This window comes from Carcharodon carcharias, chromosome 2 (genome assembly GCF_017639515.1).
Source record: "Carcharodon carcharias isolate sCarCar2 chromosome 2, sCarCar2.pri, whole genome shotgun sequence".
NCBI lineage: Eukaryota > Metazoa > Chordata > Chondrichthyes > Lamniformes > Lamnidae > Carcharodon > Carcharodon carcharias.
Genome location: NC_054468.1, coordinates 180,910,031 through 180,924,929, shown reverse-complemented (window position 1 = coordinate 180,924,929; position 14,899 = coordinate 180,910,031). Strand labels below are relative to the sequence as shown.

The 14,899-nt window shown below is 40.0% G+C and overlaps 1 protein-coding gene across 5 annotated transcripts in view; it reads right to left on the bottom strand.

The window, feature by feature from the left end:
- Positions 1-6,176: 6,176 nt before the first annotated feature.
- Positions 6,177-14,899, bottom strand: part of taf1a (TATA box binding protein (TBP)-associated factor, RNA polymerase I, A) — a 29,139-nt gene continuing 20,416 nt past the window's right edge. For all 5 annotated transcript variants that reach the window (XM_041208573.1, XM_041208551.1, XM_041208562.1 and 2 more), the window contains 4 exons: positions 14,684-14,750; positions 14,377-14,500; positions 10,344-10,498; positions 6,177-6,831 (listed from right to left, as the gene is read on the bottom strand). In XM_041208573.1, coding sequence (XP_041064507.1) covers positions 6,716-6,831; positions 10,344-10,498; positions 14,377-14,500; positions 14,684-14,750 — 462 coding nt within the window. In that variant the 3' untranslated portion in view covers positions 6,177-6,715. The remainder of the gene's footprint in view (positions 6,832-10,343; positions 10,499-14,376; positions 14,501-14,683; positions 14,751-14,899) is intronic.

Sequence of the window (14,899 nt, the reverse complement as noted above, 5' to 3'; positions counted from 1 at the left end):
ATTAGAGTATCTTCATCACTTTTGTGTTCTCTCTAACTGGCCCACTCCATCCTTTTCTAAAACCATTGCGCAACTTTTTCTGTCCACTTTTCCCAAGTTTGACATTTCAGCCCCACATACAACAACAACACTCCAAATCACAGTCTTGATAATTCTTTTCTTAAATTCTCTACTCATTCCTATGCTGGGCAATTCTTTATGTTTGACGAATGCATTGTTTGCCATGGCTATTCTAGCTCTTGATTTATTTACGGAAGCCCATCCTCTGACAAGATGCTTCCCAAGTATGTAAGTTGTGATACCTGTTCCAGCTATTGCCTGTTTATCTTGACCTCTGCTTTCCCACAAGAGTGAGGAAGAAGTTCTCAAGATGGTGGAGTAGGAAAGATCATTGGTGAATATCATCAGAAAAAGGCTGCGAGATTGGATTGGCCCTATTCTAAGGCTGGGATTTTTAGCCCCACCCGCCACCAGAATCTTCCGGTCCTGCCAAAAGTCAATGGACTTTTAGCTGGCCGGCTGTATGCCCCCCGCCCCCGGCAGATCCCACCAGGGCAGGGCCAGAAAATCCCAGCCTAAGACATGAAAACTTACTAAAGGAGGTGACTGAAGCAGGGATGTAGACCAAGAAGGAGAAAGAGAATGACGATATTAGACAACTTGAAATTGAAAATGGATGACTCCTATGATCAACTGAAGAGGAAAGGGCATGATTGTGATGCATAGAGAAATGAACAGAGGGCTTGCCATAGGCTGATTACTACCACAGTAGAGTATACATTATACCTAGCCAGTATAAAATGTCTACAATGTTTAGATATTTGGGCAGTAATGCACAGCAAATTTCTAAATAAGATTTGTATATTTTAATGTAGTTTTGAATGCACAAGTTTCAGCTTCAAAATACAACCTAAAACAAAACATAGGTGTAAACCATTTAAAAAATATATTTCTGGCCTTTCAATTATGTAAGTAAAATAATGGTGCTGTTAAAATCGCCACCTTTGTCTTCAAATCCCTTCTTAGTCTCACAGCCACCCCCTCCCTTTCTTTTGTAAACTTTTCCATCCCCACAAGCTTTCGGGCTCTTTTCACCCCTCCAATTCTGGCCTCTAGCGCATTCCAATTTTAATCGTTCCACTATTGGTGGTCTCGCTTTTTGCTGCCGTAACTACTCTTGAATTTCCTCCCTAAACCTTGCTGCAGTCTCTCATCCTTTACGACGGTCCTTCAAACATACTTCATTACCAAGCTTCTGGTCATCTGTCTTGATTTAAAAAATAAGTCCTTCTGTGTCTCAGGGTCAAAAAAATGTTTTATTGATATCTCTCTTCTTACGTACTTGGGATATATGTTAAAGGCACTATATAAATGCAAGTTGCTGTTGTTGTTAATTGTTATTGGGAGGTTTAAAGAATGATGAATTTAAAAGTTATTTTTAAAAACTTTTCCTTCGTCTCTTGTTCCTCTCTCTCAATGCAATGTTTCTTATCCTTTGTTTATCTTTTTGTGGCTGATTTAATATTGAACGTACCCACTCTAATTTACACTTCTCAGTCCTTGCACTGTTTATTTCTCAATTCTTCAATCTGATTTGCTAAGGAAATATAATTGGTAACCTTTTTCATTCAGGATCCCACATGGCCTGCATCCCTCACTGGGACATCAGCTTGCACTTTCAGCAACTTAATGGGCCAAAGAGGTTTTCAGATGAAGGATGCAAAGGCAAGTCAAACCAATGACAGATACCATTAGATCCCAAAATCTGGCACATTATGCCCACCAGGCATAAACCTTTCAATGTGAGAGAAGGGTCACGTGGAATTGTGTTCATAACAAACCAGGTTAAAATAGGGCATGTGGTCCCAAAGCAATCAATGGACTATAGGCCAACAAAGCTTCCTTCAAAATGGGTCAAAAATACTGAAATCTGGTTAGTTCTTACACAAATCAACAGTTGCTGTGCTAACTAGAAATACAAACTAAATGCAGTAAAAAAAACCTAAACTCCTCCGCAAGTGTTAGCAACTCCTGCAAACTGAAAATGGTACAAAATGGTTCAGCAGGTACTCTGAATACAGTCAAATTCAGTGAAGTTTAATTTTTTGGAAAACATCTGCAAGCTCTTTATTTCCTCTGCCCTACCCCATGGTACACGTCACTCTAATTTTTAGCCAACTTTACCCAAACTTGGGATATGCTGTGAAAAGGATCCAGGGAGGGCTTGCACACTCAGGATCATTCCTGTGCTAGCTTCTAGTTCTAATGTTTTTTTTTCTTGAATAAAACATTCTGTTTTATAACTATATAAATGCTGACTGTTGGTTGGGGTGGGTAGGGTTTAATATTCGTTTAAGATTTTTACAACAAAGCAAAATAAAAAACCTTGCCAAAGTCTCAAACATAGTTACAAGAGGGCTTCTTAATTTTGATTGTAGGACAGAACAGCTTTGTGATTTCATTTCCAACAGTAATCCCCGAGAGAAGTCAACACTCTTGCAAGTACAGGTAGCTGTATTTTGTACAATTGCCAATATATTTATAGTTGTTATCACAAGCCACCACTTTCCTTCATCATGAGATATTTTACACCAAAACAGCTTAATGGGATTAAAGATCAAGTTGCAAACCAGAAATAGGAGGTAACCTTGGTGCTAAAAAGTGAGAAAATTAAGGCAATTAAGATCAGCAGATAAAAAGTACTGGAGAAAGTTAAGGGACAAAAATCTTACAAAATCCCAGTACCTGATGACTGACATCGTAGTGTTCTAAAATAGATAGCTGCAGAGATATTGGATGCGCTGGATGTGACTTTTCCAGAATCTAAGGAATTTTGAATGGTCCCAGCAGTTCGGAAGCTGACAAATGTAACACTGCTATTCAAGAAAAGAAGAAGGGAGAAAACAGGGAACTACAGGCCAGTTAGCCTGACATCAGTTGTCAAGAAGATTCTGGGATCTCTTATTAAGGAAATCTTAACAAAGCACTTAGAAAATCAGGGTCTAATCATACAAAGACAGCATTGTTTTATGAAAGGGAAATCATATTTGACAAATTTATTAGAGTCTTTGAGAATTTAACTAGTACAGTAGATAAAGGGGAACCAGTAAATGTAGTAAATCTGGATTCAATAAGGTGCCACACAAAAGGTTAATAGACAAGATAAGGGCTCATGGATTTCAGGATAATATATTAGCATGGATATAGGATTGGTTAACAAACAGGGGGAAGTGATAAATGGGGAGTTTTCAAGTTGGCAGGCTGTGACTATTGGAGTACCACAAGGATCAGTGCTGGGGCCTCAGCTATTTGCAGTCTATATTGATGAGTTAGATGAAAAGGCGGAGTCATGTATCCAGGTTTGCTGATGATACAAAGCGAGGTGGAAATCTAAGCTGTGAGGAGGACACAGAGAGGCTGCAAAGAGATATAGACAGGTTAAGTGAGTGGCAACAAGTAAAATGTGGGGAAGAATGTGGTTGCAAGAATAGAAAAGCAGAATACTTCAGGTGTGAAACTTGTAAATGTTGATGTTCAGAGAGATTTGGATGTACTCATTCAAGGAATAAAGACAGTATCTAAATATAGCAAGCAATTAGGAAGGCAAATTGCATGTTGACCTTCATTGCAAGGGGATTGGAGTTTCTGGGATAAAGAAGTCTTGCTACAATTGTACAGGACTTCGGTGAGGCCAAACCTGGAATACTGTGTGCAATTTTGGTCTTCATATTTAAGAAGGATATACTTGCATTGGAGGTGGTACAGGTCCCTGGGATGAGAGGGTTGCCCTATGATGAGAGGCTGAGTAAATTGGGCCGATATCGCCTGGAGTATAACAGAATGAGAAGTGATCTCAATGAAACATGCAAGATTCTTAAGAGGCTCGACAGGGTAAACGCAGAGGCTGTTTCTGCTGGCTAGGCAATCTAAAACACAGGGGCACAATCTCAGAATAAAGAAGTGGACAATCGTTTAGAACTGAGAGGAGGAGAAATTTCTTCAAAGGGTTGTGAATCTTTGGAATTCTCTTCCCCAGGAGTTTGCGGATGTTTCATCGTTGAATATATTTAAGGCTGAGATAGACAGATTTTTGGTCTCTCTCTCTCAGGGAATCAAAGTATATGCAAAGCGGGCAGGGAAGTGGAGTGAGCCCAAGATCATCCATGTAAGCTCGAAGACTGTATGATCTACTCCTGCTTTTTCTTGTTTTCTCACATTAATCAATTTTACCTTTCATGAATTTAGATCCTTGATCTTCAATCACTCTGGTGACACATGAATGTCCGTATTCATTGCCAGGAAAAACAACAGCCAGTTTCTGTTGGGGCAGGATCTTCTGGTCAGCGAGCGGTGGCAGGGCCCGCTCGCCGACACGTAAAATGACGCAGGGCAACGTTGGATGGAACTCCCGATGTCACCGCACGTTATTTCCATTTTCAGGTCGGTGGGGGCGCAACTGAGTTAGATGCACGCCCGCTGATCTGTCAACAGCCTATTAAGGCCATTAGAAAACCATCAGCTCATTAATGGACCTGCCTGTCTGACCATAAGGTTGGCGGGCAGGCCAGGAGCCCATGCAGGCTTGTGAAAAAAACATGAAACCTGGCGGGATGAGGGTATTTAAATTTTAATGAAAAGTTTATTTAAAAGTTATAGACCTGTTCCAATTCATGGAACAGTGTCACATGAGGGGACATGGCAGGGAAAATTTTTAAACTCCTTTATTACAAGTTGAAAATCTGAGCCGATCTCCCTGATGCGAAAGAGCGCACTCCCGGCTGACGGAATCCCCCCATCCCTGTCCACACAGGGATCGCATATCCTGGCGGACGTCACGCTGGGCCAGCCTTAGTGGGCCTGCCCACGTAGGATGGCAGTGTGCCCCCCAAACGGGGGTGCTGATCAGGAACCCGTCCGCTCGCGCCCACTCCCGCTCTTCCACTCCGACGGAGGGGAAAATTTTGCCTTTGATTTCCATTTCCAATATTATCTGATTTTAAAGGGCTCAGTTCTTTGATTTGTTGGTCATGTCTTTTTCATTTATCTTGAGGTCTATTGTCATTTGGCCTTAGAATGTCATTTGGCCTTACAGAACAACCAGATGATTGATTTATTGAATAAGAAACAAAAGCTTGGTATGGAGGTCTGCCTCATGTCCATGACTATAAAAGGTCAATGGTGGTTTACAATGGAAAGTGAGATGACTCCCAAAATCCAGAAAAGGGAGGTTATTACCATGAGATAGGGCACTTTATCTGAAAAGGAAGTCAGAATCAAGCATCATCAGCTTAACTTAGGTGCAGAGTAAAGCTCGTTCCATTCTATCTCAATATGCAATGACAAAAAACATGATTTTTTTTTGTATTTCCCACAGCAGACAATCTAAGGTCCATTAATTTATTGATAATTCTAAATTGGGAAAAATTTTGCACTCTGTACTCAAAGGAATGTAGCAACAGTAGTAGATCATTCAGCCCCATGAGCATGTTCTGCCATTCATATGATCATTGGCTGATGTGTATCCTAACTCTATTTACCTGCTTTCACTCCACATCCCTCAATATCTCAGCCATTTATCACTCAATTTAAAATGATTTATTGAGCTAGCATCTAGTTCCACACTTCTACTACTTTTTTTTGTAAATTAGTCTCCCCTAACTTCTCTCCTGAATGACAAGGTTCTGATTTTATGTTTTGTATCCCTTTGTCCTAGACTCCATCAGCTGAAAGACATTTTTTTATCAAACCCATCAATTCCTGTCAAAATCCTAATCCCTCAATCAAAATCACCCCTTGACCTTTTACATTCCAAGAAATATAAACCTAGTTTATGTAATCTTTAATTTAACCACTGGAACCCTTGTAACATTCTGGTGACTCTGACCTTTCAAAACTAGTGCATTTTTTCTAATGGTGTAGTGTCCAGAACCGTACACAGTACTTCAGCTGTAACAAAATCTCCCCTTTATACTCCAGCCTTCTAGACATAAAAGCTAACATTCCATTAGCCTTTTTGATTATTAGGAGCTAGATTATGAATGTCAAAATCCATTGCATTTAGCATTTAAACCATTAGTTTTGGCTGAGCTTTATGAGCCCACAGTGCCGCCCCAGGCTTCCCATCTGCCATCCCCACCAATGCACGACACCTCCCCCAATAAAAATCACTAAAATCATTAATCTTGTGATAGAACTGGTCTTTTCAGACAAGCACTATTGTTTTATTTAATTATTTTTTTTGTCATAAATACATTATTTTGTACATGTTTCATTAGAAAAAAAAGTTCAATGTTTGCTTGCAAACTATTTATGGGTTTGCAAAAGTACAAATTTGTCAAAGTTACACATTTTTATAGCTTTACATTTAGCATTTTTATATACAACTGTTATTTTACGGAATGTTCTTCAAAACAATGCCTCACACTGAAGAAAATCTGGGCCTGTTGGGAGAAGCAGTAGCTCAACCCTCCTGATGCCGCCCTCACTTTTCCTTTCCCCCATCTTCCCCGCGTCACACTCCTCTTTCCTCTTAACAAAAAGGAACATGCTAGCCAATAGTTCCTAAATCAGTGCAAAAGATGAAGCAGCAGTTCTCTTACAAGTGGAGTTAAAACACTTTCGTTCCCTTTTAATTCAAAGAGAGATTTCAAATGTTAGAAATTCTTGAAAATTTCAGTTTCAAGTTTTATAAAGTGGAAATGCAAACTCCCACAATTTAACATTCACTCAGCTGCAGCAGACTGTGATCCTTTACATATTGCTTCATCTTCTTCATCTTTGCATTCTGAACTTTATATCCCAATCGGTAAATGGTGATGAAGTATTTGCAACCTGAATGAGGAGATAGAAACAGATTCAAAATGTTGGAAGGATTAGTTAAGTTCAATAAGATGTATGCACAAATCTTTATTAGCACAGAAAATAGAGGCCAACAAGCCCAAGCTGCTCTTCTGTAACCCACAATAGCTGGATCACTCCCACTTCATTCCAAGGTGAGGCTCAGGAAATAAAACACTCGGAATTTCAGAGTTTCAGAAAAAAAAGTTATGTTACTTTATTCAAATGTAAGTACTGAGAATTTCCCATGCTCATTAACCCAAACCTTCAGTGTAAGAATACAGATGGATAAGACAGGAACGCAGTCTGCTTTCTAATCATTCTTCCACTCTGACTGTGAAAGCCATAAGTAGTAAAAAGATTCATGCAAAGAGAGAACTTTTTCTGTATCATTTCAGTAGCGGTGTCATCCAAAAAATATGCTTACGTTACCAAAATTGCTTATGGCTAGTTACTTCAAGTTTTACGTGTTACTTAATTACAAACAGCAGGATCTGAAGGAGAAAATGCTTTGGCAATCTGCGTCGATGTCGATAGCTGGTTAAATAAATTGATCTTTAGACTGCGAAAAGACGTTTACAATTGTAAAATAAACAGGATGTTACATTTTATTTGTCCGTCTGATTTACAGTGTAACATATTTTAGCCACAATTTAGAGATAGATTTGTTGCAGACTCTGTATTTCAGTTTTACAGTTTACTCAATTGTTTTTAAAACAGAAAATTACTTCTGGGGTTAGTTTGTTTCCTCAACCAATTTTAGACATATGCTTTGACATCCTATTATTTTTCCAATCTGCTCTTATAACGAATTTTATGATCTTTAGCAAACATCTAATCTAATTCAACTGATTGACTGGAACGTTTGGAAGGGGAAGGGTGAGGGGAACAAAGGGGGTGGAAAAGAGAAAGAAAGAGGGCAAAGGTAACTGGGGACGGCATGAAGATGGTTAAAATAATAAAAATTATATATGTGATGAGATGATGACATTTTTGAACAAAGGCCTGAGGTAAACTGCTCCACAGTAGGAGGTGACGAGAAAAATCAAGCATTTTTCAGTATACGAGGATGTTGTGAGAAGCAAAACGAATAAGACAGTACAATACATTGCAGAAAAATTTAGAGGGGCACTAACTTCAACAAGATGGCTAGGAAGGACAAGGGCTATTGCCATAGAGAATCAAGAATGTTGAATAAAGTCAGGCCATGAATAATGTGGAGATGCAGAGCAAAGCAAGAGGACGTAGCAGACATGGCTAATAAGAACCGGATGCCTCAGAGATGTGGTGATTTATGATGCAATAGCTTGTGTTTGGATGATGATCACAATGGCAATAGACATGGAGAAAAACAGATTAAAGGCCATTGCAATACAGGAATGCTCCAGGAGATTCTACCCTGTAGTTCACCTCGCTTACCCATGGGCCTCTTGTGTACATACGTGGCTGCAACCTGTAGTCAGGGCAACTATGCTGGGAATTATACCCACTAATGGAACTAAGTTCCAAAGCTCCACAGCTCCACTGATCTGTGCAGGTCTGTGAAGATCCCATGACTACCTCTAGATATTACTTATGATCACAGTAGCCTTTCCTGGCACTTTGCACAATAAAATAGACATAGGGAGGAGAAAAATAGATGGGTGGGGGAGTGTGTGTGTGTGGGGAGAGAGCAGGCATGAGAGAGCGCAAGAACAGGTGAAAATATAAGCACAGTAAGGTGGTTGGGAAGGGGGTGGGGAAAAATTATATAAAATAAATTTATAAAAGGAACTCCTAATTAAAAGTGTTAAAAAGAGCTCTCTATGACTCAGTTAAATGTAGCATATAATGGACCAGATTATCTGATCCCTGCTGATGAGTGTATTGCTGCTGTCTCCGGAGATCAGTGTGTGCTTTACCTTTTGAGCCGGGACCTCCGATCCCAGCTGGAACATTGAAGGCTCAGCGCATTGATCCAGGAGAACACTGGCGAATTGAAAAAGTGCAGAGGACACGCCCATTTTTACAACGTCAGCTGCGATATTCAGGCAAATTTTTAAAGGACAAGCCTTTCAGTGGGTGAATGGGTGGCTGGGTGGTTGGTGGGATGGGGGCAAGCAGTCAGGTCAGGGGTGGGGAGCGGTAGTCAGGTCAGGTGTGGTAGTCAAGTCAGAGGGTGCAATTGGGGGTTGGTTGTTGTGGTGGGTTGAATTATACCAGGAAAAAAAAGGGTAATGTTTCCTGTGCAAGTATCTGGGTAAGTAACATGCACCTAGCCCAAGTCTCCGACCTGAAGTCAGTGGAAGAGACTTTTGCATCGTCTCCAAATGGCACAATAAGCCCATTATAAGTTTAAATGTCCTGGGAAATTACAGCAATTGGTATTAAAGACCAGAGAGAAAGGGAGGGAATACATGTGGTCAGCAGCAACATCTGTGAGTAGCACATTTGTGACTGCAGTGAGTAGATTTATCTTAAACATCCATTTTTTGAATATTTAAACTTTTGTGGCTTTAAATATATTTCTTTAGAATTATAATAAAATAAGGACTCTTAAAATAATCAGACGTACTAGTACATCCAACGTTTAATTATAAAAGAAATTGCCATTGACAATTTGCCACTTACCAAATGTTTCAAACGTTAGCAAATGGCTGTGATTTCAACCCAAAGTAAGTAGATGGAAGACTGGCTATAAATGAGGGCTCAAGCAACAAGCATAACCTTTTGCTGCAACTCAAGCATAATGACTGTATAGTTCCACAAGAGTTTAAATATTAGTTCCAGCTACAGCTGACAAGTTCAGGCCTTCATTCACAAGGCTTTCAGAAGGATAATACAACTTCAGTTTGAGATTCCATGAGCTGCACATTTTGCTTCTCACCACTTTTCTAATTTAACTATTCAAAAAGTTTGAGCAACAACATCTTGTAATTATAGATTTAGTGCCTTTAACATAATAAAACATTCCAAAGCACTTCACAAAGGCATTATGAAACAAAACATGGCACTAAGCCACACAAGGCACTATTAGAGCAGATGACCAAAAGCGACAGAGATAGACTTTGAGAAACGTCATAAAGGAGGAAGAGAGGTAGAAAGATAGAGCTTTAGGGAAGGAATTCCAGAACTTAGGGCCTAGGCAGTCGAAGGCATGGTGAGGTGAGGGTGTTCAAAATTGGTGATGCTCAAGAGACCAGAATTAGTGGAGTGCAGATATCTCAGAGGGTTTTGGGGCTGGAGGAGATTACAGAGTTGGGAGGGGCATGGCCAGGGAGAGATTTGCAAACAGGGATGAGGATTTTCAAGTCAAGGCATTGCTTAACTGAAAGCCAATGTAGGTCAGAGAGAACAGGGTTGAATGGGATTTTGTTAAGTTAGGACACGAGGAACAGAGTTTTAGATGACCTGAAGTTTTTGGAGTTTATGTGGGACCTTATCTTTATCACTATGGGCTTTAACTTTGCAAATAAGTCTGACTCCACATACATAATAATGGCCAAAAAATAAGATTTTTAATTTACCTTTCCCCGTTAGGATTCCTGCAATAACTGCTTTCCTACAAGCATAGCTCTCATTTTCTTCAAAATCCCTATGTGCTCGAAATTTGCTGAAATGAAATGCAGGCCACCAATCTTGTCTTAACTCCCATTGCTCTTTGATCCAGTCAGAGTGACCCCTAAAGGGACAGAAAATAACAACACTAAAATATGATCAAAAAACATCCAAATTGTTTATGATATTAAAATGAGCCAGAAAGTCATGGCTTCAAAGCTCACTCCAAAGCCTTGAGCACATAATATACACTGACACACTATTAACATGACTATTAATTATTTATAAGGCAACTTTAAAATAACAAAACATCCCAAGGCCCCTCATAGGAGCGTTACACGACAGAATGTGCCACTGATACACATAAGATTATATCAGATTTGACCAAAAGCATTGTCAAAGAGATAGGTTTTAAGGAGCATCTTAAAGGAGGAAAAAGATTGACAGAAGCAAAGAGATTCAGGGAGGGAACTCCAGAGTTTAGGGCCTTGGCATTTGAATGCTCAGACACAAATTGTGGAGCAGTTAGAATCATTGACGTTCAAAAATCCAGAATTAGAAAAGTGTAGCTAACTTGGAGATAGGGAGGGGAAAGTTTACTTCCCAATCTTCCAGCCCTCATCAGTGTACTCCAGGCCCTAACCACTCCCATGAGCAGTGACTGAGCTCAGCTGCCCCAGATTCTTTGCCGTACTTAGACCACAACCTCCATAGCCCATTCTTCAGAATTATTCTGAAGTCCAGTCCTCTCCCATGCCCAACCATGCTGCAGAACCCCTCCTCTCATATCAAATCCCAAACCTCACCTCCCCTGCTCAATAATCACACTTCAGAGCTAACTTCTGTCTCAATTGCCCATGCTGCTGCACCTCATTGCCCTGTTCTGCATACCCTCGCCTTAAGGTGAGAGATAGGTACAGCGTGAATAAGAGGGATATATGTGAAAGCTAGAGTAAAGTTAGGCTTAAAGAAAGGAGAGACTCTCAATACCAAAAAGGTGAAACCTTGAAGAGTGTGTAGGACAGCCGTAGGGAGAAGCTGGAGGGTGCGTTGGGGTGCAGGGGCGAAAGAGAATAGATGAAGATTTTTAAAAATACTAGAAGAATTAACAAGAGGGGAATTAGAGATGTGAATACATGGAGACTTTTTTTTGTCTGTATGCATTATTACTAAAGATCACCTCTAAATGTTGCACCAGGCAAATTACAAAGTCCCACCAGTCAATTTAATATCATGGAAAATGCATTTATATTTTCAAAATGTCTCTCAATCTCCACTACGGGATTAGAACAGTTTCCTGGAGTTGGTCCTAGTAGCAGCAGCAATAAAGGGTCATCCCAAATGTGCAATTTGAATATCACCATTAAAACAGATGGTGATAACTGATGTGGTTAATTTTTAAAACATTTAAGTTTAAATAATGCATTTTAATTATTCTACAGATCCAGAAATAAAACCACCAAATTTGAACACATCTTGAATATTTCATCTAAAATTCCTATTTCAATGTTTTACAACTTTCCTCCTCCTCATTACATTCATTTGCAGATAGCTGAAGACGGCACCAGTGAGTTCCATACGCAACAATTTCAAGAACTGAATATATAGACATGGAAAAGCTAGAACTCCTGTTGTTGGTTATTTTTTATACTTTTTGTTCTATTCTGTATTTATGCAGATAAGTTGCTTTCACCATTTAAAAAAAGAGTCTGGATCCAACTTTGTATAATGTGCCTCAGTGTAGAAACATTGGGCAGAACTTTGCCCCTGGCGTGCTGGCTTGGTGGGAGCGGACAGGAATCCGACTGCAGCCCGCAATCGGGCCCGGAATGCAATTTCACGCTGGCGGGCCAATTAAGGTCCATCCAACGCGAAAGGCGAGCTGGGGAAGGAGTGCCAGCTGGGCGAGCGTGACCTTCATGCATGCCCGCGAGTGCCGCTACATAATCTCCTTGAGGCAGAGAGAAGATACATGAAAAAAAAATAGAAAAATAAAAAAAAATAACATAAGCAGGAACATGTTATTAACTAAAAATTAATGTTTTCATTTTATTTTTCCTTGCTTTTAGAAACCTCATCCTGCCCATGGATGAGGTTTCCAAAAAAAGTGCAAAGGCTGCTTGGCATTTTTGCCTGCCCGCCAACCATTAGGTTGGACGGGCAGCGGAAAATTTATTTTAATCAACTTTTTAATGGCCTTAATAGGCCTTTTAATTGTCGGAGGGTGCCACCGGACTCTGCAGTGCGCCCGCCGGCTGAAACATCGCGCATGTGCAGGATGACATCAGGGGGCTCATCCGACATCATCGCATGATATTTTACGCTTGGTCAGGTCGGGCGCGCGCCTGCCTGCCGAGCAAAAATTGTTAAAGGGATTCAGGTTTGAACTTCCTTATGTACAATCAGCAAGTTTTTCCCAGCCCTCAGCAGTAGTAGCTAGAGATGAGTCATCAATTTAAGAACTGCATCAAATGAAGCAACAGTATTTGGAAGCTTAAGAAGAGATCTATCGAGAAGAGGAGATCTATCTTAAGGAAAATATTCAAAGTTATGCAGCAGGTGCTTTGGTCAGCACCTTAGGGAGTATTACATTGCTAAACCATCTCCAGCATCATGACACTTCAAAAGCTAACATTTCTGGATCTATAAAATCCTATAAATTAGTCAAAAAATCTTTACCTCCATTCTAATTGTCTAAGTCAGTGCATTAACTTGGGCTGACAAGGCAGACACTTAGGCCCAGGTTTTCACCAGCAAGGGGAGGCTCTCCATTGTGGCAAAAATAGCAGAAGTGCCCGAAAATCGGAAGTCCCACACCAAACATAGTACATCCCATTTAAACAGGGGCAGGATTGGGGACCAGGCACGTTTTGCGCATGCATAGTTTACAGAGGCAGCTGGTCATTTAAATCATCATTTGCCTGCAGTGGGATTTTGGTAGGCCAGGAGTGTGGTACCTAACATGTGCATACTAGAACAGGTAAGAGAAGATCTGAACATTGTGGAATCATTTGGATAACCAGGGTGTCCCATTGGAGAGGTATAGTACCCCTTTGGATATAGTCCCAGGGCACAATTGGGGGAGGTCAGGTGCCCTCTGGCATATTAAAAGTAGGCATAAAAGAGTGCATAAACCCATTATTGTCAAGCTCATTGGAAATGTCAACAGACTAAAAATCAACTGTCCAAACTGTCAGAGGCACCTGTCCAAGGGAGCTGTCAAGACATTTAAAGGTCTAGCTCTTTTAATTCTTTAAAAGAAAAATGTCTGCAGTGTTAGGGAAAAAAATAATTGCTTGCTATTTCACTCTCTCTGTTCTCATAACCATGAGGGTTTCCATTACTGGATTAAGGCTGCATGACTTGATTTCACAACCATCCATTTTCACAGTGGGGTGCTTGCTATTTCATGGTCTGATTGACAGTTACTAGTGGTTACGGACTCTTTGATATGGGACTATGAATTCCAATGCTTGTTGTTATAAGGGGCTCTACACTTGAATTAAATGTGTGTTGTTTTCAGGCTTTATGTAGCTGAAGGAATATAAATGCAGTAAATGAGTTTTTATGAATCAGAGCATTTATTTCTAAATAGTGAAGTCAGCAATCGACACTTAGTACTTTATTTTATTTCTTCTCTGCAGGGGTCCTGAGGTCTGCCCATGATGGATAAGAGGTGAGCTGGCATGGTAGGCATAAGGGCAAAGGGTGCTATTCTAGCCCACACTTGTCTGCTTTCTAGTTCTCTGCAGCTTCTATAAAGCATTGCTAGGATTCAAAAGTGAAGTCTCTCCTTTGCCACTAATACCCTAAGAAAATTTTAAAACAAAAGTCAATTACATGATTCAACATTTTATGGGATTAATTTTTATCCTGACTGCAATTTCTGATTGTACAACACTTTGCCAATCTGTAAGATTACGACCGAACATACCATTGTCAAGCATCAGTAAAAGCCTACAAGAGGAATAAAATAGTTGCTGCTTTTCCAAGCGTACATACTCAGCTATAGCTTTCTTCATCTGTTTTATTAAACATTTCCAAGTGCGGTAGTTTTCTTTCCAAGTAGGGAAATCCAGAAGACAGAAAAGGACACCCAGTGCTTCCTTATGATGCTTCATTTTTTCTGAAAAGGACCAAGAGCACATGGAATAGCAGAGTGATAGATTCCCTTTAACCAACTTGGTTCACAGTTCAAAAGTGTCACCTTAGTTAGTAGGGAGCATTCTTATCTCAGAGTCAAGAGGTGAGTTCAAATCCCGATTATACACCGCTTTTCAGCACTAACAATTTTTACCAAAGTACTGACCTGATTGCAGCAGCAATGAATTAAATTCCAACATCAGTTCATGGGAAGGAACCAGCTGATACAATATCTAGAGATTCAATACAAACATTTAAGACCGTTTGTTGAAAAGAGCACAACAGGATGCACATATTCAAATCCCCCTTTATTTTATGTTATATATGTTTTTTGAAACCAGAAGGTCAGAAGGCTAACAAATTCCTATTAATTGTTGCATTA